General features: G+C 44.4%; 1 protein-coding gene across 4 annotated transcripts in view; it reads left to right on the top strand.

The window, feature by feature from the left end:
- The window catches only part of SCML4 (Scm polycomb group protein like 4), a 104024-nt gene extending 78922 nt beyond the window's left edge, over window positions 1–25102 (top strand). For 2 of the 4 annotated variants that reach the window (XM_019658959.1, XM_019658958.1), the window contains 3 exons: window positions 6726–7016; window positions 15758–15903; window positions 18472–25102. In XM_019658959.1, coding sequence (XP_019514504.1) covers window positions 6726–7016; window positions 15758–15903; window positions 18472–18597 — 563 coding nt within the window. In that variant the 3' untranslated portion in view covers window positions 18598–25102. Of the gene's footprint in view, window positions 1–440; window positions 735–6725; window positions 7017–15757; window positions 15904–18471 lie in introns of those variants that run through there. The other 2 variants (XM_019658961.1, XM_019658960.1) reach the window with 2 other exon arrangements.
- Window positions 25103–25210: the final 108 nt, after the last annotated feature.

Here is a 25210-nt window from a genome sequence, read left to right as displayed (position 1 = left end):
AGCCTTCATGCAGAGGCTTGGCAATGCTGCCAGTAGAGAGGATGGTTATAAAAAACCCATTCTCTTGAGACTGAAAGGGCATTCATTATTCCAACCCACTGACTTTGGGCGAAATTGCCTTTGGGCAAAATTTCCACTGGAGGAAATCAACCCCCATAGGCTTAGAACAATGTCTTAGGCAAACCAGAAACATCGGGGAAGACTAAAGAAGTTCAGGTGTCAGGCATTGAAATTATGGTTGATTTCTGTGCATCTCATTAGGGGAGAAAAGATATAAATGTACTTAAATGGACCAGAAGGGAGTCATAAGGTCAATTCTGAGGGCTGAGTGATCTGAACTCCGAGACAAGCTTAAAGAGAAAATCTATACTGGCCAGAGACCAAGTTAATGGAAAATTTAATTGAAGGGAATGAAATGTTAAGCTTCATAGGTGGTGTGGCCTGGTGCCCTTTGAACCAGGAAGGCTGGGACAAGAGGCCACAGAGGGCCCTCAGGGAAAACATGAGCTTATCTGAGCGAGAACAAGGGGCGGGACTGCCCAAGAAAAGGAAATCTGCAAACCTCCACTAGAGTCTCAGTGAAAGGCGGCTCTAGGGCAGAGAGGTTTCTGACACCAAGAAGTCCCTTAGAGGTCCTCTCTGCTCCCACAGCACTGAGCAAGTGTTGGGTGCCCAGCAGTGCCAGAGAGGAGCACATGTGAGGCTGCCGAGTGGCAGAGACACAGCCACCCAAGGTAGGAAAAAAATGCCCTGTGTCCCTGGCTCCTAGCAGGGGAGGCTCTGCTCCACTGGGGATCTGCTATTGTTTCCTGGGGCCTTCTCCCTCCTGCCTTGCTTCTCTGCTCGCAGGTCTTTTTCTCTGCATCCAGAGCTTAATGGCTATGTCTCTCAGGTGGTGGCACCAGGGGAAGCATTGGGTAATAGTTATTCCACATCGATTCAATTGTGCTGTTATCGAGCCAACTGTATGACTTTCTTTTCTAATCTGGGTTTCCAGGCTAGGGGTTTGTGGTGTTGTCGTCTCTTTAAGGAGCCTTGTCAGGTAGTTCACACATGGAACCCTGTAGACCCTGACCCAGTGGTTTTACCTTCTTGCCAGCCTGGACAGGGTTGTGTGGTCTGCTGGTCTAGGCAGACCTTATGGCGACAGACCCTGAGAAAGGCACAGGCTCCCAGCCTGGGGTAAAGTGGCAGTGATGATTGCAGAAAGGGTTCACTCTGTGCAATTTGGAGGTTATGACTGATGTGGGGAGGAAAGATGGGGAGTGGAAGATGAATGTGTGTGTGTGAGTGTGTGTGTGTGTGTGTGTGTGTGTGTGTGTGTGTGAGAGAGAGAGAGAGAGAGAGAGAGAGAGAGAGAGAGAGAGAGGGAGGGAGAGAGAACTGTTTAGTACTGGGAAAGAATATTATCTAACGCTCTGGAATTTTGGAGTTATTATTGCATGAGTAGGTGTTATTTGAGAATAATTTTGCAGATGCTGTTATTGTTGCTTTTTAGGGCATTTGGTCAGAGAATCCAAATAAAGTGCCAGTTTAGTGGTTTTTTTTAATAAAATAAATAGTTCAAGTTCATCTAACTGTGAGCACTTAGGTCTCATGTCCTAAATGACAAGGGGTCAATGCCAGCCTGAACTGAAACTTGGTCAGGGGTGTCTGTGGTTTTATACACGTGGGCCCCTTTTTCCTCTCTGTGCCGCTCTCAGTGCTTTGGGACTTTCTCTGTCTCTCTTGCCCTTGTCTTTCTTCTTCCTGTCTGTCTGCTTCTCTTTGGAGGCTCTCTACATTCCAGGTGCTCACACCTGACCCTGCAGAACTATAGCAGGAATGGGTTTCACCAGGCATCCCGGCAGCCTCTGCAGAGGCCTCTGCAGGGGTGAGGGGGAGTCCACATACTCCTTCCTCTTCCTGGAGTTTATCCCCCAGACATGAGGCTTAGACACGGTTCAGATTATAAAGCAAGCAGGTAACCCTTGAGGTTAGAGTGGGTTCTAACTCTTCTAGAGTGTTCTATGACCTTGCTAACGGTCAGGCTTTATACACAATGGCTGGGAGAAACCACAGTCCACAGATAAGCCATTGTGAAAAAGGAACGCCAAGCTCCCCTGAAAGTTCCCAAGATATTAAGCCCTGAAAAGCTGGCAGCCTTCTCTGAATGTGCCATTCATGCATTTGCCTTTCTATTTTAGCACGCTCGTGTGATTATACAAAAGCAGGCTATTCCTTTTTCTGGGGGAAAAATTTAATGATTTGCAAGTGGCATCCTTAGTCTCTAGGATAGAGGCAGGAGGTTATATCGTAGAAGAGAAGTGCATAAAACACCTTTTGTTTATCCTGCTTTGCTGAGCTGGTAGTATCTACAACGATTAAATGGCCTTAAATAGAGGCTGGGTGGGATCCTATTGTTGAATGAGAGGTGACAAGACAGCTCATTTCGGATGAGAAGGGATTTTTCTAACAATCCAGGAGAAAAGATCCATGAACATCTTAACCTGTCAGCCCTGTGGTTTGCAGGAGTCTGTGTACAGGGGCTGGATCTGTGTTGGGCACTTGCATCCGGAAGATACCAGGTCTGCTGGCCCCATCTGGTGTTCACTCACCAGTCAGCCACAAAACCACTTGAAAAGTGTAGTTCTCTCTCCAAGTACATATTTGGTTCTCCTTTTTTCCAACTTTAAATAGTGATTTTAGGTAACAAACAATCCATGTGTCCCACTTTATTAAATTGTTAAGCTACTAGCATACCTGTAACTACCTTAAGTCATCTTTTTAACCGAAGCAAGAGGAATTGGGGTTAGATGTAAGGAAGAACTTTCAGACAATGAGGTTTGTAGCACAATGACCTAACTGGTGAGGGAGATTGTAAAATCTCTTATTATTCATTTTTTATAAAATTGTTAAAATGCAATTTTATTCCTAAATTTTAATGAAATAAAACCTTAAAATGCTTTTTATTTATATAAAGAAGTGTGTAGAAAGGGGAAATGCTTTATCTACATCATTAAATTCTAGGAACTTCTTCCAGTTTTAATGCCAAAGACCACAAAGTGAACAACATTAAAAAAAATTTTTTTAACCAGGTATTACCATTAGATCCCCTTCAATGTTTTGGAATAAAAAAGTTAGAAACATCCTGACTTTCCTAAGGATTTATTACCCAGTTATCAGTGTCATTCACTTTGTTAATGCAGACACCAGTAATCCAAGCTGCTCTTTGATTTGGTGTTTGGGAATTTTTATTGCATGTCTGAATTTTAAGGGATGGGGTGTGGCAAGAACAAAGAATCAATATGAGTCTTCAATACCAGGCTTAATTTCACACAGATGACATTTTAGGAAAGAATATATTGGGTTGTCGGAAAAGTCATGATGTATTTTTTCTATGTTTTTCATTGCAAAAATACGTCATGACTTTTCCGACAACCCAATATTTGGAACTAAGGTTCTGGACATTGAAAAATGTTATGCATCTCGGTTGACACAACCTAGCTTGAAGGACACTGCTCTATTCCTTCCTTGGATTTTCCTCTAGTCTGTGTATTAAGGAATCTAACTAGTTCTATTTTTCTCTTGAGATGCACACACACACACACACACACACACACACTCACAGAGAGAGAGAGACACACACACATGCACTCACATACACAATGAATTTTTTTCTATATTTGTTAATCATTTTCTTTCAAATTAGACTGTAAATCATTAAAGACAATATCAGGCTATGTCTTCTATGTCATTTGTAGAATCATGGAACTTATTACATACCTAATACATACCAACTGAACATTGCCTATTAAGAGGTAGTTTGGGAGGCCAGAATATCTGGGTTTGTATCCTGGTCCTGCTAGTTTTCCTTCTGTCATTTCTGGGGATTGCTGCATAACTTCTCAGATGTTCCATCTATGTATCTGTAAAATAGGGGTTATAATAGACTTTATCTCAGGTAGTATATGTGAAGATTAAATAATTTTACATATCAGAAGTACTTACAACACTATTAGGAATATAGTCAGTGCTCAATAAGTGTTAACTATTATGATTCTTCTTATTATATTGATATACCATCTTTTGGGGGAAGATTTTAAATAAGAGGCTCAGTTATTTACCTTATTTTCCTCTCTAGATACAATCCTGCCTGAAAAGAGAGGTCAGAGTTAGCTTAATGCATTCCAGTGTTAATATACCACCTTCACACTGTTTGCTATGTCTCAGTAACAACTGTAGAAGTGTTTACTCAAGATATTCCTTTAAATGGATTCATTTCTTTTTAACTGTAGCCTTTAATCATCTTAGGCAATGATATGGTATCAGTGAAATCATAGATTGATGGGCTAATTATATCTTACTGATGTATATTAAAATATATGACTATAAAAAAGTAATGTTCACCTGTTTTTGTGTCTTCCAAAAAAATACATGTTCAAGTCCTAACCTTCAGCACCTGTGAATGAGACTTTTTTTGGTAATAGGGTCTTTGCAGATGTAATCAAGTTAAGATGAGGTCATACTGGATTGTGGGCCCTAATCCAGTGACTGGTATCTTTATAAGAAGAGGGAAATTTGGACACAATCACAGACACAAAGAAAGAACACTATGTGATAGTGGAGGCAGGGACTGGAGGGATGTGTCTATAGAGGAGGAACACCAAGGATTGTCGGCAACCACCTGAAGCTAGGAAGAGACAAGGAAGGGTCGTCCCCTGGAGCCTTCAGAAAGAGCATGGCCCTGCTGACACCTTGATTTCAGACTTCTAGTTTTCAGAACTATGAGAGAATACATTTTTGTTTTTTTTAAGTCACCCAATTTGTAGTCATTTCTGCAGCCTTACGAAATGAATACACCAAAGTACTCCCTAAAATCATCCCCTGTCCCACCAGAGGGACGCATTTAACATTCAGGGACATGTTGGCCTGAGTGTTCTGTGAAGGTTTCAGTCCTGTGATTGAATGATGGTGGCCTTCATTGTAGCAGTCATTTTTATACTCGGGTATGATGTAAGCATCAGCACCCCTATGTATAAAGCTGAGGAAAGGTTGCTTTAATCAGGTTTGAGCAGGTGCATCTCATCAATTCTGAACGGCACCCTGGTGTGTGCTGTCCACGCCTAGGCACCCTGGGAGCTCAGGCTGTGCAGAGCCACGACGGGGGGCTTGGTGATGCCTCCACGGTTGTCCACCCGGCCGACTTCCGAATCACTGGCGCATCTTTTTCTGGGTAGAGAGTTTGGTGCTCTCTCGAGTCAGTTTTACTTTCTGATGAATTCATTTGGATCATAGCCCAGAAGCTGGCTTTTATTACCTTTGATCTCATCCATGGTCATCAGCAGTTTTTAAACCAATAACGTCCATGTTCCCTTGCTCCCCATTTCCACACATCGTCATAGGAGAACAATCTTCCATCTGCATCTGTATTTTCCAACTGTAGTACAGATTGGCGAATTATCTGCATTTTCTACCTTAGGCCATCAGAATTACATTGACATATTTAATTTGGACTTAAAATATTTAATAAACAGAATAAATGTTGTAGTTAAATCCTTTTTTTCATTTTTTATCATGCATCTACATGAAGAATTTATATTTAGTCCTTTATGTGAGTTTTAATGTATATTCTGCGTAACAGCTGCCACAGTGCTAAACTGGCCCAAATGTCTACTCAATAAATATTTATTGAGTGCCGTCTGTATGCCAGACTCTGTGAGTAGCTTCTTCCTATATACCAAAGCACTTGCCACTAGGGACACAAAGAGGGTTAGAGTCCCAGGTTAGGACAACTTTCAAATAAAGGGAATGTAATGACAGCCTTACTGCTTACTGGCTTAGAATGGTGCTGGCCCATATAGGTGCTCAGTAAATGTTAGTTTTTCTCTTCCTTTTGACTTTTTGATTATAACTATTCTAGTCAGTGTGAAGTAGTACCTCATTGTGGTTTTGATTTGCATTTCCCGATGACTAGTGATGCAGAAATGTTTTCATGTGCTTTTTGGCCATTTGTATATCTTCAACAGCCTGTAAGATGGACCTTTAAAAGTGCAGAAACTCCTGATTTACTTGGGGGAGGGAGCAAGCTGTTGATAGGTTGGACAACTCTTCAGGTCCTTTACTCTCATCTGCACTTTAGATTGGCTCTTCATCTCATCTGCAGGGTGTGGGGAGGATCATGGGGTGGTCCAGATTAGCATTTGTGCCTCCAGTTTGTTAGCTTGGGTGGAACGGTTAGTGTCCTCGTGTGTTTTGGGACTGTGTCACCACCTAGGCCAAAGTTATTTCTCTTAATTCTGGGATAGTGTGACTCCTGCTTGAACTCTTCCAAGAATCCCAGTCCAGGTGAGGGAGGCAGTGATGGTGGGCAAGAGAAGAGGGAGAAGGGAGATACAAGATGAGCGGGCAGAGACTGTGGGAGGGGCAGAGCCATGGAGACAGAAAGACCTGTGTTTGCATTTTATTTCCAAGTCATCAATAACCAAGATATTCACTTTTCCCTCTAAATACAGAGGGGCACCTCTCAATCCCTACTATAATATCCTTGGTTGTTGAGGCAAGTGTCTCAGTGGCTGAGAGGTTGAGCTACTTGGGATTATGCCGCGGGGTCCATTCCTCCACAGCTCGCATCCCCACAGACAGTGGCATCTGTGATGTTGGGGAAGGTTTGCCAAGACTGAGCACCAGGCAGCCCCTTGAACTGCTCTCTGATCTCTGCTTCTCTGCCTTGCCTTCTTGCTTAGCCAAAACAGTCACCTCTGAGGAGTGTCTGGTGAGCCCTGTGGGCATGAATCGCTACAGCGTGGACCCCTCCGCCTCCGCCTTTAGCCACAGGGCCTCCTTGCCTACCACCACCTCACTGTACTGCAAGAGGCAGAACTCTGGAGACAGCCACCTTGGGGGAGGCCCAGCCACCATCGCCAGTGGTCCCCGCACCAGCCCCATGTCCTCTGGAGGCCCCTCGGCACCTGGGCTGAGGCCCCCAGGCTCCAGCCCCAAGAGAAACGGGACCTCTCTTGAAGGAAACAGATGTGGTAATGTAATGCATGCACTGGCCTCCCTGTGATATCACCTCCTCCGTCCGTGCCCCGGGGCCACAGCATGTAGTGGAAGGAGGGAATTGTAGCTGTTTGAACATGGGGACACTGGGACATCAGAAGTTTCCACAGGTCCTTTCATGGATGCTGTTGTTCTTGAAGACAGCTGAGGTCAGCCTTTGGCGATAAGCAAAGAAAACAGCGTATTAGAGCGGGCTAGGCTGTAGGAGTAAGTAGGCTCCTCCAAAACGTACAGTGGCTCAGATACTGTAGAAGTGTACTTTTCGCTCACGAGTCCAAGGTGGGTGTTCCTAGCGGGTGGGTGCACCTCAGTTCAAGGAGCCAGCTGTGTCCATTCTGTGGCTCTGCTCTCCCCGAGGCCCCCGTGCCCCAGGCACCTAGTGGGTAGAAAGGCAAAGAGTGGGTGGAGGAGGCACACGCCCTTTTCCTAGAGCCCAGAAGTGATGCCCATCACTTCCGCTCACACTTAACTCCAAGGGAGTCTGAGAGATTTGGACCAGCTCTGTGCCAGGAAAAAGAAGAACCTTATGTTGATAAAGAGTTTTCTCTTGCATAGTGGGTGACACTTGCAGGATACAAATACCTGGCCAGAACCAGAGTTAAGCAAAATTCCCACAGTGCTGGCTGAATGCCACTTCAGTCTCACCCATTACAGATAGTTTGTTGGGATGCCATGTATAAAAGTGCTGTCATTCTAAGGATAGCTTAGTGTCCGCTCTGATTTTTGTTTTTTTTTTTTTAAACCATTTTCAAGCTTTAGTATATATATATATTTAATGACTAGAGGCTGTAGAGCATAGTGAATAATCACATGGATGGCTGAGCCAGACAGCCTGGGCTGGAATCCTGAATCTGTCACTTCCTGTGTGACCTTCTGCAAGTCTGAACTTCTCTGTGCCTCAGTTTCCTCACCTGTAAAATTGGAATAATAGTAATAATAGCACCTGCTTCATAGGTTTGTTGGGAGGATTCAATACATTCATATGTGTATTTAGTACTAGGCCTAGGACATAGTAAGAGCTCAATAAATGTTAGAGTCACAGATCACGTGAACACACCCCTCAGTAGGTCACGGCCCATCAACTCCACAGCTGAAAGCTGTTGAAGAAAGCAGGCCCAGGCCAAGGAGGAAGGGAGTCTTCACCTGGCCCCTCCGGAGCCTCCCGGTGGGCTGGGTCTTCTTTGGCAAGCCACCGTTCTGTTCTGAGCCTTGTATCTCTCTACCAGTAGCCCTGACGAGCCATAGTGATGAGATGTTTCATATGATCCAAGGTCCTCCACACACTCTCCTCAAAGAGCCTCACCCATCCCAGATAAGCCTTTGCTGGCTGAGAATGGAGCGGTGAGCAGAGGCCCCTTGACAGGGAGGCAGTTCCGAGGGGCAGGGCACAGATGCCCTCAGCCAGGGGGCTCTTGCCAAATGTGGAGGCACCATGCAGACCACTTCCTGACATTGTCATGCAGAACCATCAGCCAGGCAGGAGATTTGAGCTAGCAGAGACCATTTTCCAAAAGGGAGAGACATTGTTTCATCTGATTTCTAAGAACAAAAGAAGGGAACAAGATCTGGAACAAACCAACATCTTCAAGTAAATAAGGGGGCAGCATTTATTTCCTAGGTTTATCCCCAGAGTTAGCATAACATCTGGCATATAGTAGGTGCTCAATAAACATTCATTGTCTCTTTGCTCCCCCTCCACACTGTCCCATGCCCTCATGTTGTCCCTGGTCATCAAAACCCTCATCCTGGTGTCCCTCTGCCTTTTACATTTCTCTTTCTTTCAACCTCTTCTCAACCCATTCCCCTTTGCTCAGGGTGATGATTACAAGACATTGCACTGATTGAACTGATTTATAATCCTAAGACTGTTGCCACTTTTTCAGAAGGAGATATTTACTCTCTCCCCCATTCAAGTTGGTGAAATCTCAGGCCCTATGTCCTAAGTGTAAGATTTCAAGCAGTACAGGGAAGACCCGATTTGGATGGAGACAACGTCTGTCACTGTGAGAATTGTCTGCTCTATCCCAGTTTATCTGGTGTCCCGGATGAGGGGAATTCAGGACCCATCAAAGGGGTCTCCAGGTAGTCCCCTCCACCAGTCCCTTGCTGCCTCCTTCCAGTGGAGCCCTGGGATGTCCTTCCATCCTAGCTTCAACCACTTTCCTGTCCCTCATCTTCAGCTCTACCCCAGACCTCTGTTCTCCTGGAATTAGACCCTGATCAGCTGTCATAGTAATCTGCCAGAGGGAGGCCCAGACCCTCGCTTGGAACCATATCTAGGAAAGCCCTCTCTTTTGGAGCCCTGGTTGCACCCCTGAAGAGCCCCAATAATAGCTCAAGACCTCTGCCTCTCAGAACCTTGGGTGAGATCAGAGAAACAGAGCCCTCCAGTACCTGCTGCCTTCCACTCCAAGCAAACCACTAACTGTATCCTGAATGCTGATGGTCTCTTCTACAACTTAGAAATATTAGTGAGAATCTAGCCTGATGCCCTGAAAATTAGATTCAGCAGGACCCCATAGGGCTGTGGGATGTCCAAAATCACACAACCACCCAGCCTCCTTGAAGTAAAGATGCAGCACGTTGTACCAGTTGAAATTCATTATTAAGCCTTTGTGATATACTGAAGAAAAATGAAATTACTCACCCTTTCTAGGTGCATGAACTCTTTAATGTTCCAAAAATTCCTTTTAACCAGTGCCTTCTTCAGGGTGCTAAACGAAAATACAGATACTAGAAAAAGCCAGCCAGCCAGCCATGTACATCCTCAGCACCAAGGTGAAGGAAGGAGGTGGGGAGAATAACGGGACAGACGGCAGTGCCAGCATCTCTAAAAGAGATTTTTATTTCTGCTTACATCTCATTGGCCAGAATTTAGTCACATGGCCACTAGCAGCAAGGAAAGCCAGGAAATATGGTTTCAATCCTAAGCAATCATGATCACAGCTGGAAATCAGAGATTCTATTACAAAATAAGAAGTAGAAAAAAAAATTGGGTGGTCAACTGGCAGTCTCAGCCACACCTCCCAATTAGATGTGTTCGTTTTCTCCTGTTTCCTCCTCTGGCCTTTTTGTTTCCTCATCTCTAATACTTCCTCCCTCCCATCTCATAGCAGGAACCAGACTCTCACTCATATTTGAATCTTCTGCAGCCCCAGAAAAGGACCCTGCTTGTTTGAGACATATACTAAATAGCTGTTTATTGATCACGTGCTATAGGCCAGACACCTTTCCACCCATTATTTATGACTTATTATGTTATATTTTATAACTTATTATTATAGTAGGTGTATATTATTAGAGTAGGTATTATTATATTCAATTTACAGATAAAGAAAGTGAAGATCAAGAGACGGTCAGTCAAGTGTTGAGTCAGGATTTGACTTCAACTGGCTCCAAAGCCCCTGTCGTTCCAGATGACCCTGGGGATTTTCAAATCATGCTCAGTGGGCTTCAAGGTGTCTCTCTGGGGTTCTAGGCCATAGGGAAGAAGGGATGGGAGCAGACAGGACTCTTTAATCAGGGTGTGTTTACATTTGCAGGGTAGGGTTCTACATATGCTTTGCTTGAACAAATTTTGCTCAGCTAAACACATTTGGAAACCATGGAGGTAAGCCATGCTGAACTGAGTAGCAGTATATTAAGGAAGGAGAGAGAACCATTGACCTCTCTACCCGTTTGTCACTTAGCTAGCTGCCAGCCTGGTGCCTGCTGTGGGTCTCGGGAGGGCTATTAAGTTTTCCCTCTGCCCAAAGAACTGCTCAGTATTGCTCTGAAATTGCATCCCAAGTGAAAGCAGTTGATATTAAGGAACCATACCTCTTTAAGAAAGTTTGACCCAAGTCATAAACCCTAGAAGAGACTAGAAATGGCTCCCCCCCCCCCCCCCCCCCGTGGTGCTAATCAACATGGTTTAAAACCACAGAAGCCAGAAAACTGCATGAGGCTACAGGCAGGAGGGTAGGTATCCATGACATGACAAACTTCTCAGCCTTGTCTCTCATGTAAATACTTACCCTGGCCTCCTGCTGTCTTGATATATCATACCTATTGCCTCTGCCAGTGGACTCAGGGGGATGTATTCACAGGACACATTTCCCTGTTTTTTGCTGGTACTCAGGTGAAAATTTGGAGCTCTCTCCCATCTCTCATCCAAGACATAATTACTAAGAGCTATAAAGAGATTTCGGACAACAAAAGCTTCCTGACTCTTGTGTTTAATGGGACATGCTTAGAATTCCCAAACACAACTAGATCCAAGCTTTAGAATCAAGAAACAAAGTCAATCTGATGTTGTGGTTACCACTCAAATACTTCCGTGGGTTGGCGTTTGCTTCCATAGGGTATGGCATTGGGTGATAGAGACAATTCAGCTAGAAAAAGAATTGGAACAGCATTCTATGTGAAGGTAATGGAATGAGCTGAAGTGTGGGAAGGACTTATCTATTTTGGGGAAAGAAAAGATTTGTGCAGGGACACTGAGGGTAATCAATGAGGGAGATTTAGGGTCTGTGTCAGCAGATTGGGCTTTAGTCTGTGGAAACCAGACATTTCTGATGAGGAAAATGAGCTGATGGCCACAGGATTTAGTAAATGAATCTATTGGCCATATGGAATGATATATAATAATAAGAATAGCAACCACCTTTTGATGAATTCTTACTGTTTAATGCTTTACATTCTCTCAGGTAATCCTCACAACATGATAGGTGTTTGACAGGTGATACAGCTAAGACTCAGAGTAATTTTGGTTAGTCCTAGCAAGCAGATACTCATTGAGCCCAATATTTCAGGGGCTCTTCTCAGGTATAAGGATGGAGCTGTGAGAAGACAGATGTGGGCTCTGTTCTCTGACAGGGTGTAATTCCAGAGAACCAAATGTTAACAAATGTTAACAAACTTAATTACAACTGTGACTATTGCTCCAAAGGAAAAGTATGGATGCTTGAAGAGTATCCGGTAGGGAGGGAGTCGCTGAGCCTACTCTGGGGAGTCAGGATAGGCTTCCCGGAGAAGTGATAGTGGAACCAGCTGGAAGGGGAAGCAGAAGTTGGCCGGGGTAGGGCAGTGGGAGAAGAGGTGGCTGGAGGCTTACTGGCACAGTTCAAATTGTTTGCCCAGAGGTCACAGTGTCTGTGGTGGCAGAGAAGGAATTCAGCCCAGCTTTGCCTCACGTCAGGCCTGTGGTCTCTCCTTGTCTTAGAGGCATCCTCTCTCCTCATACGGGGATGTCAGCTGGTCTTGAAGAAATAAAATTAAAATCTGAATAACATCTAAGGATTGGTCAGGCTCTCTTTTATCTCCCATCTCCCTTTCCTCATAATGTCTCAAAAATTCTTGCAATAGAAATAACGAAAACAACACTGTCTCAAACTACCTGATGTTCCCCAGATTGTGGGCTAGCCTGGGAACCTCATATACTCTGCATATGGCGTTGTTTCTAGAAAGGATGCATTCCTTGGGGACTGGGTCACTAGGAGGAGCTGAGAACACTACCCTTCCCTTGCCCTCACTCCCATGCCTCCCAACCCAGCTTCAGCTGCCGGAGAGGCTGAGAGGGCCAAGGGGCCTTATTGACAGCCTGATGAAGGACGCTGAGGGGTGCCTTTTGGACACTGATAGGCTTTCCTTCAAGAAGCTCCTTGTCAGGCTCCAGCCCTAATCCACATATTCACTTGAATCTTACAATACTCTTGACAAACTCATGAAGAAAATGAGGACCATAGAGAATGATCAGGGCCAGAAAGAGGCCAGAAGCCTGGCCATCGACTCTCCATTCAGTGGGCTTTGCACCTGGACACACTGATGTGGCTTTCAGATGTGTGAGAAGCTAACTCGCTTAGTGTTGCACAGGACAGCCTGTGGTGTGAAGGGACCATACCGTGTCATAGGTGGAAGGGACCTTAGAGAGCCTTCCTAACTCCCTTATTTCACACCCGAGAAGCACAAAGACGCTCACATAGCTGGTGGGTGGTAGGGATTTCTGACTCCCAGCTCATTGCTCATTCCATTCTTCATATGACTTGATTGTTAGCTAAAAAGTGTTCTCTGAATTACGAATGTGTGAAAGGAAATTATGTATGTGCTTGTGGGTATGTGTGAGACAGAGAGAGACTCAGAGACCTCAGTACAAGTACCTATGCTGTGAAAATGTTGGGGATTGCTTTAAATCCTGATTCATAGTCATTCTGTTCCTGGGGGAATGGAAGAAATGATAAAAACTATCTTTACAACTGGGTTTCACATTTCACATGTCTCCTGCGGCAGGCAGCTCCCAGGAAATGGATACAACCATGCACCAAGTGCTCCACATTGGAGAATGCTGCCTTCATAAAGGCATTTGGCAAGCACGCTGCATGCTCTGTTTCATTAGGACCAAGATTTTTTTTACATTTGCCCCGTCTTACCAATGTCCAGTCACATCTGTCTGGCCTGACTGTCAGGCTGGACCCATCTGTCTTCCTGACACCTTCACAGCAGCTGGCGGAGGCTCGTGTATTTATTGTCTGTTTGGGCAGGGACTACTGCAAAGGTTTTACAAACCTACTCTTGCAAAGTTCCATTTCTCTTCCTTCTAGAGCGATTTTATGTGCTTTGGATCTTGAGCAGCTCCCGAGGTGTGAGAGGCTTCCTGCTTGCTGCTCTCTGTCTTGTATGACTAAGGTCCCCTCAGAGAGGCTCCTTGAGCCAGGCCTGGCTGCTGCTTTCCAGCCTGGAAAAGTGAAAGACACCCTCAGGAAGCACCAGGCACAGGAGCGGAACCCTTCCCTCCATGGCCATCACCTGGAGCACCTCCACTGTAAAGAGAAGCCACATCCTTGCTCAGCCCAACAGCTGGGCCTACTGGAAAGTACAATAGTTCCCCCACAGACCGACTGTGCTGGAAGGAACTTAGGGTCCCATGAATGAGGCTGTGAATCAGTCTGGTATTTTTCCTCCCTACCAAATACAGGAAATTAGATTTGACCTCTGCTCTCATCACTCTAAAATCATTCTTGGCACTGAAGACTTCCAGCCTTTGTAATCAGAGCATGTATTATCACCCTGATTAACGCAGAAGCTCTGATGGGTGGGATACAGAAGCGAATGCGATTTCCGTGATGCTTGTCCCCATGTTGAGTGCAGATGTCTTTAAATGCAGCAAAATCATCTCTAATAAGCATGCATCAGCATTCAGATGGCTCCAGGGGATGTTAACAGTTTCTTGGCAAAATGCCCCCATGCCAAACCACCTTAGGAGACCCTTCCAGGTCCAACAAGGAAAAGGCAGGGGAAATCTCCAAGTAAATCCTGTTCACAAGCAAACCATTACATATTTAGGACAGAGTTGGAAATGTGATGCTGTACATTTCTCAGCACTAATGGAGACCTGTGCACTTCTTGAACACATTAAAAAGAGGAGGACAAGAGATAGCAGAAAACCACTGTACCTTGAGATTAAAGAAGAGAAATGGAAGTGCAGGCTTCTCCACTTCTAATTTAAGATTATAACGTGGGGAAGCAGTTTCATTGTTCAGAGCTTAGCCTTTTTTCTGGCCTGAAAATAGGATTAAAGGTTACCCACACAAGGCTTTTGTATAAGTTATTAACACTGTTTCTGCAAAGTGTGTTGATTTATTTTACAATGATTGAGCCCATATTTACAAATATATTTACTTAGAGCCATGGAGGAGTCAATGAATAAAGACCCTATAATGTAAGGATCCCGTTTTTCACCAAACACTTTGTCCAGGACCTGGTACAAAAGAGATGCTCAGTAGATGTTTGTGGAATGAATGAGGGGTAGATGAAAAAGATCATCCTCTAGAAAGTAAAATCTAACTGGAGGTTACAGACAAGTACATGTATAATTGTAGCACAAGGCAGACTATGGAAGCATCTTATGAGATGAACAAATAAAGGTTTGGGAGTTAAAGATAAAGAAGATGACATCTAGATGGCAGGACACAGAAATACTGCTTGGGAAGGGGTCTCCCTGGGCTCTGATGGCTGGCGGAACTTCTGTGGAAAGGAGGGAGAGTAAATGTCTTCTAGAGAGAAGCAAAAGCATCATCTAAAGGTGGAGAAGGGGGCCGGCCGAGTGGCGCGATGGTTAAGAACTGGTTTGGGACACCAGAGGGCCCCGGTTCGGATCCCACATATGAGGGCCAGTGACACTGCCCTCTACAGCTAAGATGCTGAACGACAGCTCAACCTGGAGCTGGGCTGCCATGAATCACCGGCAACGGCATAGGCTGCAGCCCCTGTGTCAGTGGGTTGCCATGGGCTACCGTGTGTAGCCAGCAGCCAGCGTGAGCGGCCAGCAGCCGCAGTGAGCGGCCGTCCAGAAGCCGGCGACTGATGTGCCTCGCTTGGGAAGAGCGCAATGATGGTGCCAACTTGGGCAGTGAAGCAACGTCCTCCACAACTAGACTGAAGAACAAAAGGACAGCAACTTGTCTGTTCCCCTTCCCCCAATTCCCCTGCACTGTTCCCCTCCCCCCAATACCCCAATAAAAAAAAATCTAAAAAAAATTAAAAAAAAATAATAAAGGTGGAGAAGGGAAGGGGAACATTCGGTCACAACCAGTGTGCAGCCCCTATTAGTCTTTCTGTGTTACAGGAGGTCACCCAGGCCACCACCTTGGACTTGAGAGCCCGTGGGAGTAGGCAGTATAGGTAGGTGCTGAGACCCTCATCCTGGTATCTAATTGTCTCCCCCTCTATGCTTATCTAGCCTCAAGCCCTTCTCTAGATGGGCAGGATGCCAGGCGGCCAAGGAGCAGGAACCCTTCCACCTGGACCGTAGAGGATGTGGTCTGGTTTGTGAAAGACGCCGACCCACAGGCTCTGGGGCCTCACGTTGAGCTCTTCAGAAAGCATGTAAGCATGTGGTGGGCCTGGGGGAGGCATGGAAGGAGGGTGAGGTCAGGGAGCTGTGGACTGTGGTGGGGGAGGGCAGGTGGGTCTGAACTGAGCCCTGGGAGCACCACTCAAGGGAAGCCAGTTGGAACCACAGGCTTCTCAGAGCACAACCACCACTTAGTTTTGTTTTTTAGGGACATTTGTCCCATCTGTCACATCATTTGGCCTTTAACAGGAGTGCCTGTTTTCCTGCTCATCCATCCGTCTGTCTGTGCATTTAACAAATATTTATAGCACACCTACCATATGCCAGGCCAACTATTAGTGCCTATTCCTAAACTGTTTGAGGATTAAATGAGAAAATGCACACAATGTTTCAGCATGGTGCCTGGCTCATAGACAGCCTTCAGTTAGCAGGCATTCTTATAATTATTTAGGCGATTCTAAAAATATATAAAGATAGTAAATGTAAAAAAGAGGTAAGAATTAATACTTTACCTGCCAAGCTTACTATGTCAGTTTTTCATTGGTACTATAACCGGTTACCACAAACATAGTAGTTCAAAACAACATGAATTTATTACCTTACAGTTGAATGGGTCAGAAGTCTGACAGGGCTCTCACTGGGCCAAGGTGCCGGCAGGGCTGACATTCTTTCTGGAGGCTCTGGGGAGAATTTGTTTCCTCTCGTTTTCCAACATCTCAGTCCACCTTTGTTTCTTGGCACGTATCTCCCTCCCCTCCTTATCCTCAAAACCTATAACATCAAGCGGGGTCCTTCTCAGTCTCCTGACTTCAGTTCTTTCTTTTGATTTCTTCTTCCGCTTTTAAGGACCCTGTGGTTACATTGCCCTCTCCCCCAGATAACCCAGTATCCTCTCCCTATTATTAAGTCGGCTGATTAGCGGTCTTAATTTTGTCTGCAACCATAATTCCCCTTTGCAGGTAATCTAACATATTCACATGTTTTGGAGATCAGAACATATTGGGGGAAGGAGAAGGAACACTCTTCTGCCTACCTCAGCTACCATTATTTTTTTCCTTCTTGTCTCATTTTATTTGGTGATTCTGTTGTAGAAATCATACTTTCAGATCTGGGGAGAATCCTCATCTAACCCGACACTCACATTTTATTAGGGATATAGTTGACCTCACCTAACAATGGGACCTTGAGAGCAAGGACCACAGAGTAGGTTATGTTTAGGCAGAGCTGGGAGGAAGGCGGCTGGCTGTCTTCCAGAGTGGTAGGAGATGGTGGAAGCCTGAGGGGTGGGGTGAAGAGAGAACAGTTGGCAATGAGGCCCCTGGGTGGGCCCACAGATGAGATTTGTCCACTCTGCCATTTCGCCAAGGACATGGCGAGTGAGTGACACAGAGTAGGTGCTTCATCAGTACTGACTGGAGGCTGGCTAGACAGATGAGAGGGCCTGGTGGCACAGTTATGTAAGTCCTGTAACCATGCCTCTTCTCCCCACCTGAGGGCCCCAAATTTCTACCCTTTGTCTCTAGTGACCTGAAAATAATTCTATAGGTGAATGAGGAAACCCAGCCTGATTAGGTTCATGAATTCAACATGCCTCCTGGTGGGTCATCATTTTCAGAGACATATAGGAGCAGTACCAGCACCTCAAGGGATGGGCATCCCTTAGTGGTTCTTTGTGCCAAAGTCTGGGATGAAGTAGGTACATTATTTAGTTCATGCCACACAGCATTATTGACTGGGCCAAACACCCACCCCACCCCCAAAAAAACAAAACAAAAAAAAAAAACAAACAAAAACCCCACTTGAAATCCCCTATAGAGTGTAATTAGCAATCTGTTAATCAGCCTAAGGTAGGTGGGCTTGCCAAGAAAAGAAACAAGAGATTAGGGTGCTGGGTAGAAGTCAGGGCCTTATACCAGCACCTGGAATGGAAAGGGAACCAGTCGTTTCACGGTCTAAGGATGACACTCTGTCTTAGCCCATTCAGGCTGCTATAACAAAATACCATGGACTGGCTGGCTTATGAACAAAAGCAATTTATTTCTCCGTTCTGGAGGCTAGTAATCTGAGATCAGGGAGCCAGCATGGTCTGCTTCTGGTGAGAGACCTCTTCTGGGCTGCAGACTGCCATCTTTTCATTGTATAAAGACACTAATTCCATTCACGAGGGCTCCACCATTATGAACTAATTACCCCCCAAAGTCTCCACCTCCAAATACCATCATGTTGGAGGTTAGGATTTCAGCATATGAATTTGGGGGGAGGCACAAACATTTAGTCCATTGCACATTTCTTGCTCCTTTAGCCCTAGATTGGATGAGGCAATAAACATCATATGGGGGATATTAGGACCATGGCTGGGTTATGTTTGATTACTTCAATCAGGAGAAAGCAGGGATATGAAAGATCCAGTGTACTAAAATGACCGAGAAGTATTTTTGCTTTATCTTTTTAAGAAGCTCTTGCCTTGGGATTAAGAGAATGTGTATCTAAGTAAATCTGTATTCGTTACCTCCTCTCCTGACCACACTTTAACCATAGCCATTATTTGATTACTCTGACCATCTTCTGAGTTTTGTTTTTTTCTGATCCTGTTCCATCAGGAGATTGATGGCAATGCTCTCTTGTTGCTGAAGAGTGACATGATCATGAAATACTTGGGCCTGAAGCTGGGACCTGCACTGAAACTCTGCTACCATATTGACAAACTGAAGCAGGCCAAGTTCTAAAGGCTTTTAAAAGATAGAAGCAAAATCCGGACAGCAGATCTCAAGATCATCTTCTGCCTTATCAACATCCATCCACCATCACATAATAGATTCTCATCTTAAAAACAACAGCCACAAAGACTTGGTCTTTTTATAAAACTCGTGCATCTTTGCCTTTTAAAAAAAATTCAACATGGCCCCTTTGAATGGCTCCTTTGTGTTCATGATTTGCCAAAAAATAACAACAACAACAAAAAGCCAATTATTTTAAACATTCCTAATAGATTGGTTGCCCTTAGAGTGAGTCCTATTTTTACAATGAGAGAGTGGGGAACTGAATGCTATCGCCCAAGAAGAACCCTGGAAGGTTCCATGGATGTAAGAAGAAGGACCTTTGTCTCAGCAGGCCTTGTGGGGATGCGCACCATAGCACCACCTGTCTTTGACTCTGACCCGGGGACCTATCATTGTGAGCCTTGCTTGATTCAGCTCTGGAAGCTGTCTTTTGAGGATGATTGCCTCACCTTGCACTATCCGGAAAACTTGAATTCTTTTGCTCTCTGAAAGAGAAGAAAAACTGTGTTGCTCCACTAGAGGGCAGACTGCTAATGAAATTTCAGGATCCTCACTGCAGTGGCCTGATAATTCGGTACTCAGTGCATGGGTTAGGGTTTCTGTGAACAAGATCTAGCCTACACAGACATAAGGAATTTATTCCACAGTCAACACCGCAGATTGCAACTTGGGAAGACCTAATTACCTCCCAAAGGTAAATGGGAAGAAACCATCTTCTAGGAGTTCTAGTTCGTATCCAATCATTATTACTGACTGAGATACACAAGCAGCAAAAGCAAGAATTTGGAAATACATTCTTCCCAGATGGGGCTTTGGAGTTCCTTCACTTCCAGAATCCTTGCTGAGGTGTCAATGTGTTGGCATGCTGAAGAGTTTTTGTGACATTTAGCCATGAGTGTTTCTTTGAAAAAAGAAGAAGAATGTCTCAGCAAAGCTTTGAAATGGGAGTGTTGATTTCTAGTTACATTGCTGGATTATGTAGTTGTATCTGTGGCTAATTTTTCTAGTCTCAACAAACACACCGACATGCTATTATTGGGTTTAATTTAATTTACAAATAGGTTTTCCTTCCTCACCGTGGAGTAATAGAAAAAAAATTGATTTTCTGCCCCTTTGCACCTGTGTCCAGGGAAGGACGATGCATCCACAATTTACCAGGCAGAAGGGTAACCTCGTCTCCATTCTCCTTTGATCCCTCTACTTTCTCTCCTTTTTTCTTCCTCCCTCACTGAACAGAAAACATATCTTCAAAATGAATTCACCTTTGCCATGGGCATATCCTCTTTCTTCAAAAAAAACATCCATAGTGTTAGAGGTGAGGAGATGAATACTAGACTTTGGGATCTCTGGGAGGATGGGGATCAAAAAAAGAATCTCAGGGCCTCCCTTGGCCCAAATACAAGTTAGAAAAGGCACACCTACCTCCAGGATGCAGCCTGAGCAGGGGTCTTGGCTGGAGAGTGGAGCAGGGTGGGATTTCAGCCCCCTCACCTTTCAACCAGGTGCCCTTGTGCAGGACATGACCTGTACAAACTTGAGGGCAGCCCTGGGTAGATTTGCATATTGAGCCTGTATATAGCAGTTAGAACTTAAATGAAGATCATAAGAAAGCTTCCATGCCATGCAGTCAGACCCACTCTGATGAGAGGTATTTGAGAAAGCACATCATAGCAAAATCGTTTTTAGACACACAAATGGTGGCTGGACTTAAAGCGTGACAGAAAAGGGAAGAAGGAAAACTTTCTAAACCTGCCCACTGAATTGAGATTGAGTTATCAGGTTGTGAGAGAGAGCTTGATGTCTGTTGGTTTCAGAGCCCGACAAAGCTACCTTTGAATCAGGCCTTGGGGCAGAAACCTTCAAGATTTTGAAGTGATAAATTGTCCCTCAAAGTTTGTTAACCATTAAGTGCTCAGACTGGTCTGGAGTTCGCTGCCCTCCCTCAAAGAGCCATTGATAGTTTCTGTATTCAGAACTGCCAGTGTGAAAACAATGAGATCCAGAAACCCCACAACAACCCGTGTTTTTCAGCCAATATTCCTGCTCAACCCTCACACTTGTGATGCCTCTTTCATCAACATATACCTCATTTAGAGACTCAAAATTTCCTATCCACCCTCACTAGCGCCTCCCTCATTACAAAAACTTGAACATTGGTGTCCCCAAATTAAAGTCACCCCAGACAATGTCAAAGAGATGCTTTGAGTAATTTTCAGGGGAAAGATTTTCCTATCTCGAGTCGAGGAGAAAACTGGATCCATGTTCACGTGTAACTGCTCCCACGGAGTTGATATCTCATTTTGCATTAAACTTTAAGCAGGACAGATTGTTGAAGCTGTGATATTTAAGGTTCGACTTTTTAAAAAAAATCTCATTACTCTTAAAGTGAATGCTGCCATATCAGATAATAACCCGGGAAAGAAATTCTTCCTTGCCTGTTTTTGCACTGGAATGCAATTAGCCAACCAAATTATTGTAGCAGTACTGCAATTATAATTAATTTTCACCCTTTCAAAAATCTTGTCAAATCAGGCGGCTAAATAGCTTAGCAAATGTAAAACATGCCAGGCCATTTTCTCTAAACGGGCTTTAAAGAGTCAGGCCATGTGTGTCACTCTCCTCAGAATGTGAACTTAGTTGGGGGCCTCACACTTCTACAGATAGGTACTTGTCATTCCATTGCAGTGGCTTTGCTTCAGGTTGTGGCGAATAATGCTATAGTTTTGCATAATTCCAAATTAGAGAGAGAGAGAGAGAGAGAGAGAGAGAGAGAGAGAGAGAGAGAGAGAGAGAGTGTGTGTGTGTGTGTGTGTGTGTATCCTGACACTATGGTTGGGAGAGCCCTTAGGAAGTGGCTGGGAGTGTGTCAGCTATTACATGTGCTTGGTTTACTATGCCTCCACAACTTTGTATCACGGAGGCAGAACCTGTTCTAGGATGTTACTGCTAGGTATCCCCTCTAGTGCCAGCAGGGAGCGTCCTGAAGGCAGCTGGGGACGATTCTGGGGTTCTGGGCCTGCCCCACTCAGACAATGACTGGATGCACCAAGCAGAGGCTCCCTGTGGCTGAGGAGAGAGGCCAAGCCAGGGAGCCCCGCGGGCCAGCAGCAGCCATCTTGAGCACCTTGGTTTTTGCCCTCCAGAGCGGACCCTGGGCTCCCGTCATTTCCTGCTGCCAAGTTTTTTCCCTTTCGGTAGGAAAAAGGAGTGAAGAGCTCCTCAGAACCAAATATATTAAAATTAAAATACATTGGGAAGGAACACTGAGCTAAGGTTCTCTTGCTTGAGAAGAAAACCAGTGAGAGAGGGAAGACAAAACCATACATTTCTTATGAAAACAATAAAAGAGTGCCTCTTCTAACAGTCCCAACCCTTTAAGCTGCACTATCCTATTTTTGTATTTATGTCCTGTATGGACTATTTCTTACTTTGTAGAAATTAAAACTATTTTTTAAATTATTTTTTGAGACTGTTATAGAAGAATTTTGTCATATCTCTGGAGATAGTTGGAAATGCCCAAAGGTGACTAGGGACTTGAATTTAGTCATTGTCAAAAGACCTATAAAGATGGAAATATTCTGGTGTTTTTTTCTAAAGAAATAGCCAGGTTTTTATATGTGTGAGCAGGAGATGAGTGTTGTCTGATGTTTGCTCCGATGGGACACTTTTTCAACTCTTCTCCAATGGGGTTAGACAATGAAATTTGACTCACTTTTTTTTTTTTTAATCTCAGATAACAACACATGAGATTGTGAAGGAGTAGATAATTTTTTTAAAAACTGCAATATTTTGTTAAGAAGAAGGGTGAAAAACCTGTCTGTGGGTATGATTTATTTTTTGTCATAAACACACTCTAAGAACTGAGCAGAGTTGCCCAGCTCTGCTGTTGTCTCGCCATGCGTCATATTCCTTGTGGCATGAGAAGACCATGCTGAGAACCCCAGAGGTGAATCCAGCAGATGGTCAGATGTCTAGAGGCACAAACATCACCGTTTCCATCTTGTGATGTCACGCCAGCAGCAACACCCCTCTCCACTCACCCACCACCTGAGCTTCCGGCCTGCCTCCTGGCTGTTCCTCCAAGCGATGAGCACCTGGAGCCCCAAGCTTCCAGGGCGTCCCTCCCCCCAACAGTTATTCTAATTGAAGATGATTCCTTCACAGACAATTGGAAGCTGGATTTTTAAAAATCTAGCATTTACTTGAAAGAGAATCGCTCTTATTTATTGCCACCAGTTAAATATTACGGAAACATGTCTGCTAACAATTTGCTTTGTGTAATTTGTTCTAATGCTAATAGGCAACAGCTGGGACACTTCCTGTGGTAAATTCCTTTGTGGTTACAGTGGTATGATCACACATGGACTTCACCAAAATGTACTTGAGAAGAAAGCTCAGGCCGGCTCTCTCAGGCTTCAGAAAATTCCCCTAACTGAGAAGCAGTTCCGGGCAAAAGTACATTTTTAGAGGAGGATTTGCTTTTCTTCACTCTCTGCTTTCCCAAGCAGGGCCCCAGATCTGTGCTCTTAAAATCCTACAGAAAGAAACTGGGGGTTCTCCTTGCGCTTAGCATGGAGTTTGATGCCCCCCAGAGGAAAAGAGCATGCTGAGCTTAAGAATGACACCTTCCTCCAGGTCAGCGTGCGATACCGAATCCATATTGAGAGGATGGGGCATGAGAGAAGTGGAGACACATCCAAGAGCCAAGAGCTGGCTCAACTGCTGATTAAATAATGATGTGAAAGAGTGTGGGGATGTCCAAAGGGTCTAAATATATCACTCAGACTTGCTCGAGGCTGCCAGCCCACCATGCTCTGCTCTGCAGCCCAACCACATGACCCGAGCCTTAGAGTTGGTTCCATGCACTAGATGCTTGTTATAAAAACCAACACAAATGTCTTCCATTGGAGCCTATTTTGGAACACACTCAAAGCCTTGCTTCTCCAAACAGCTCACTGGGTATCATTTTACAGTAAGCATGTGTGACTGGAGGCTACCTCCATCATCAGTGTAGCATCCTCAAGTCTCAGGAAGGTTCTACCTCCCTATCCAGTGCTGAAAGCCTTCCCCACAGCTCTGAGAAATGGCTCTGCCTGACCACTTCCCATGAGGAGGAGTTCACTCCCATAGGAAGTGGCTTATTTCTTTGTTGGATAGCTCTGGTTGTGAAAAAGTTATTTCTCAGTGAGACACAGATGTCTGTGAATCAGACACAGACGTTTGAGATGAAGCCAACTCTGCAATCTTTCTCTTTTTAACAGAGCTTGTCCAGGCAGTAACCACACCTACAATACAAACTGACATTGGCAAGTAGATCCCAGCTCCACTGCATTAGGATAGAGGAGCAGACAATTTATATAAATGTAAAACTCAGATAGGTCATGGCCTTCAGATTCATCAGCCCTGTCATGAAAAACTAGCGAAATTTTTGTGGCCTCATACACACACAAAAAGGGTGGCCTGGAGAATTTTCACTGTAATTGCAAATCTGGCTGTGGTCACATAAGCATGTGATAAAGTTACATAAGCTTTCGTGAATGAATCTATAAGACCACACACCTTACAGTTGTTAAACTGTGAAAAAGATGCTGTGACACATTGAGGCCCTATCTCTTCATTGTACTCATTGGTGATATAATAATGAGCTAAGGAAGCTTTAGTTTAGACAAATGCAAGTTATGTTTGATGATAGAAAAGTAAATATGGTCTTTTGTGATTTATGAAAGAGTTATACAGTTTAAGACCCCAAAGCCTGAATTAGATTTCGTGCTTATGTGTGCATGCATGAGTATTTGTTTAATACAACAAGAACTAGGAATTGTGGAAGGTTTGAGAAGGGATTGCAAAGGGAGATTTTGCTTTCTAGAGCATTCTTTCTTATTGAGAAGATCTAGCAATGATTTAGAACTCAAACCCAAAAAATATACATAGCATATAGTTTATGTAGCTTACTTAGATAAAGTTCTGGATTATGGAGCAGATTCTCTATGAAAATATTTAAATCTTTGTACTGGGAAAAGTAGCTACTATCCAGCACCTTGCCTAGTTCCTGCTGTATAAAGGGCACTTCATTAATATTCATTGGCTGACTGAATAAACAAATGCTTGACTAGTTTCATATTTTCTCCAAAAAGCCACTAGTTTTGTTTTTTGGGGTTTTTTAATCCCATTATCTTTCCAAAAGGAGATTTGCCAAAGGGCCAGACCGAAAGAAGAGCATGAGGCCTTTCATTTCCCCTGGTCTCCAAACACTCAAAGGTCAACCTCCAGTCACTGACTTGTGTTTCACTCACATCTTTCTGTCTTAAGAGCTCACATGTTGATTGGCCTAGTGCTCTACTACTAGCATTAGAGAGTAACAATTGATTATTTACAGCTTTACTTTTTTTTGTTTTTTAGCTGAGCCATCCTGCCACCTGTTGGCAGCTCAGCGGCTGCTCAGCTCGGGCCGGGACTCAAACTGCTGTTGCTCAGAGCTCACACTCTTGAGCGAGCTCTTAACCAACTGAGCCACTTGGCTGGCCCTACAACTTTACTTTTATAACATCTTTTCCTTTTC

This window comes from Hipposideros armiger, unplaced genomic scaffold, assembly GCF_001890085.2.
Source record: "Hipposideros armiger isolate ML-2016 unplaced genomic scaffold, ASM189008v1 scaffold_292, whole genome shotgun sequence".
Lineage (NCBI taxonomy): Eukaryota > Metazoa > Chordata > Mammalia > Chiroptera > Hipposideridae > Hipposideros > Hipposideros armiger.
Note: the sequence above shows the minus strand (reverse complement) of the source record. Positions and strands in the feature narration are given on the sequence as shown.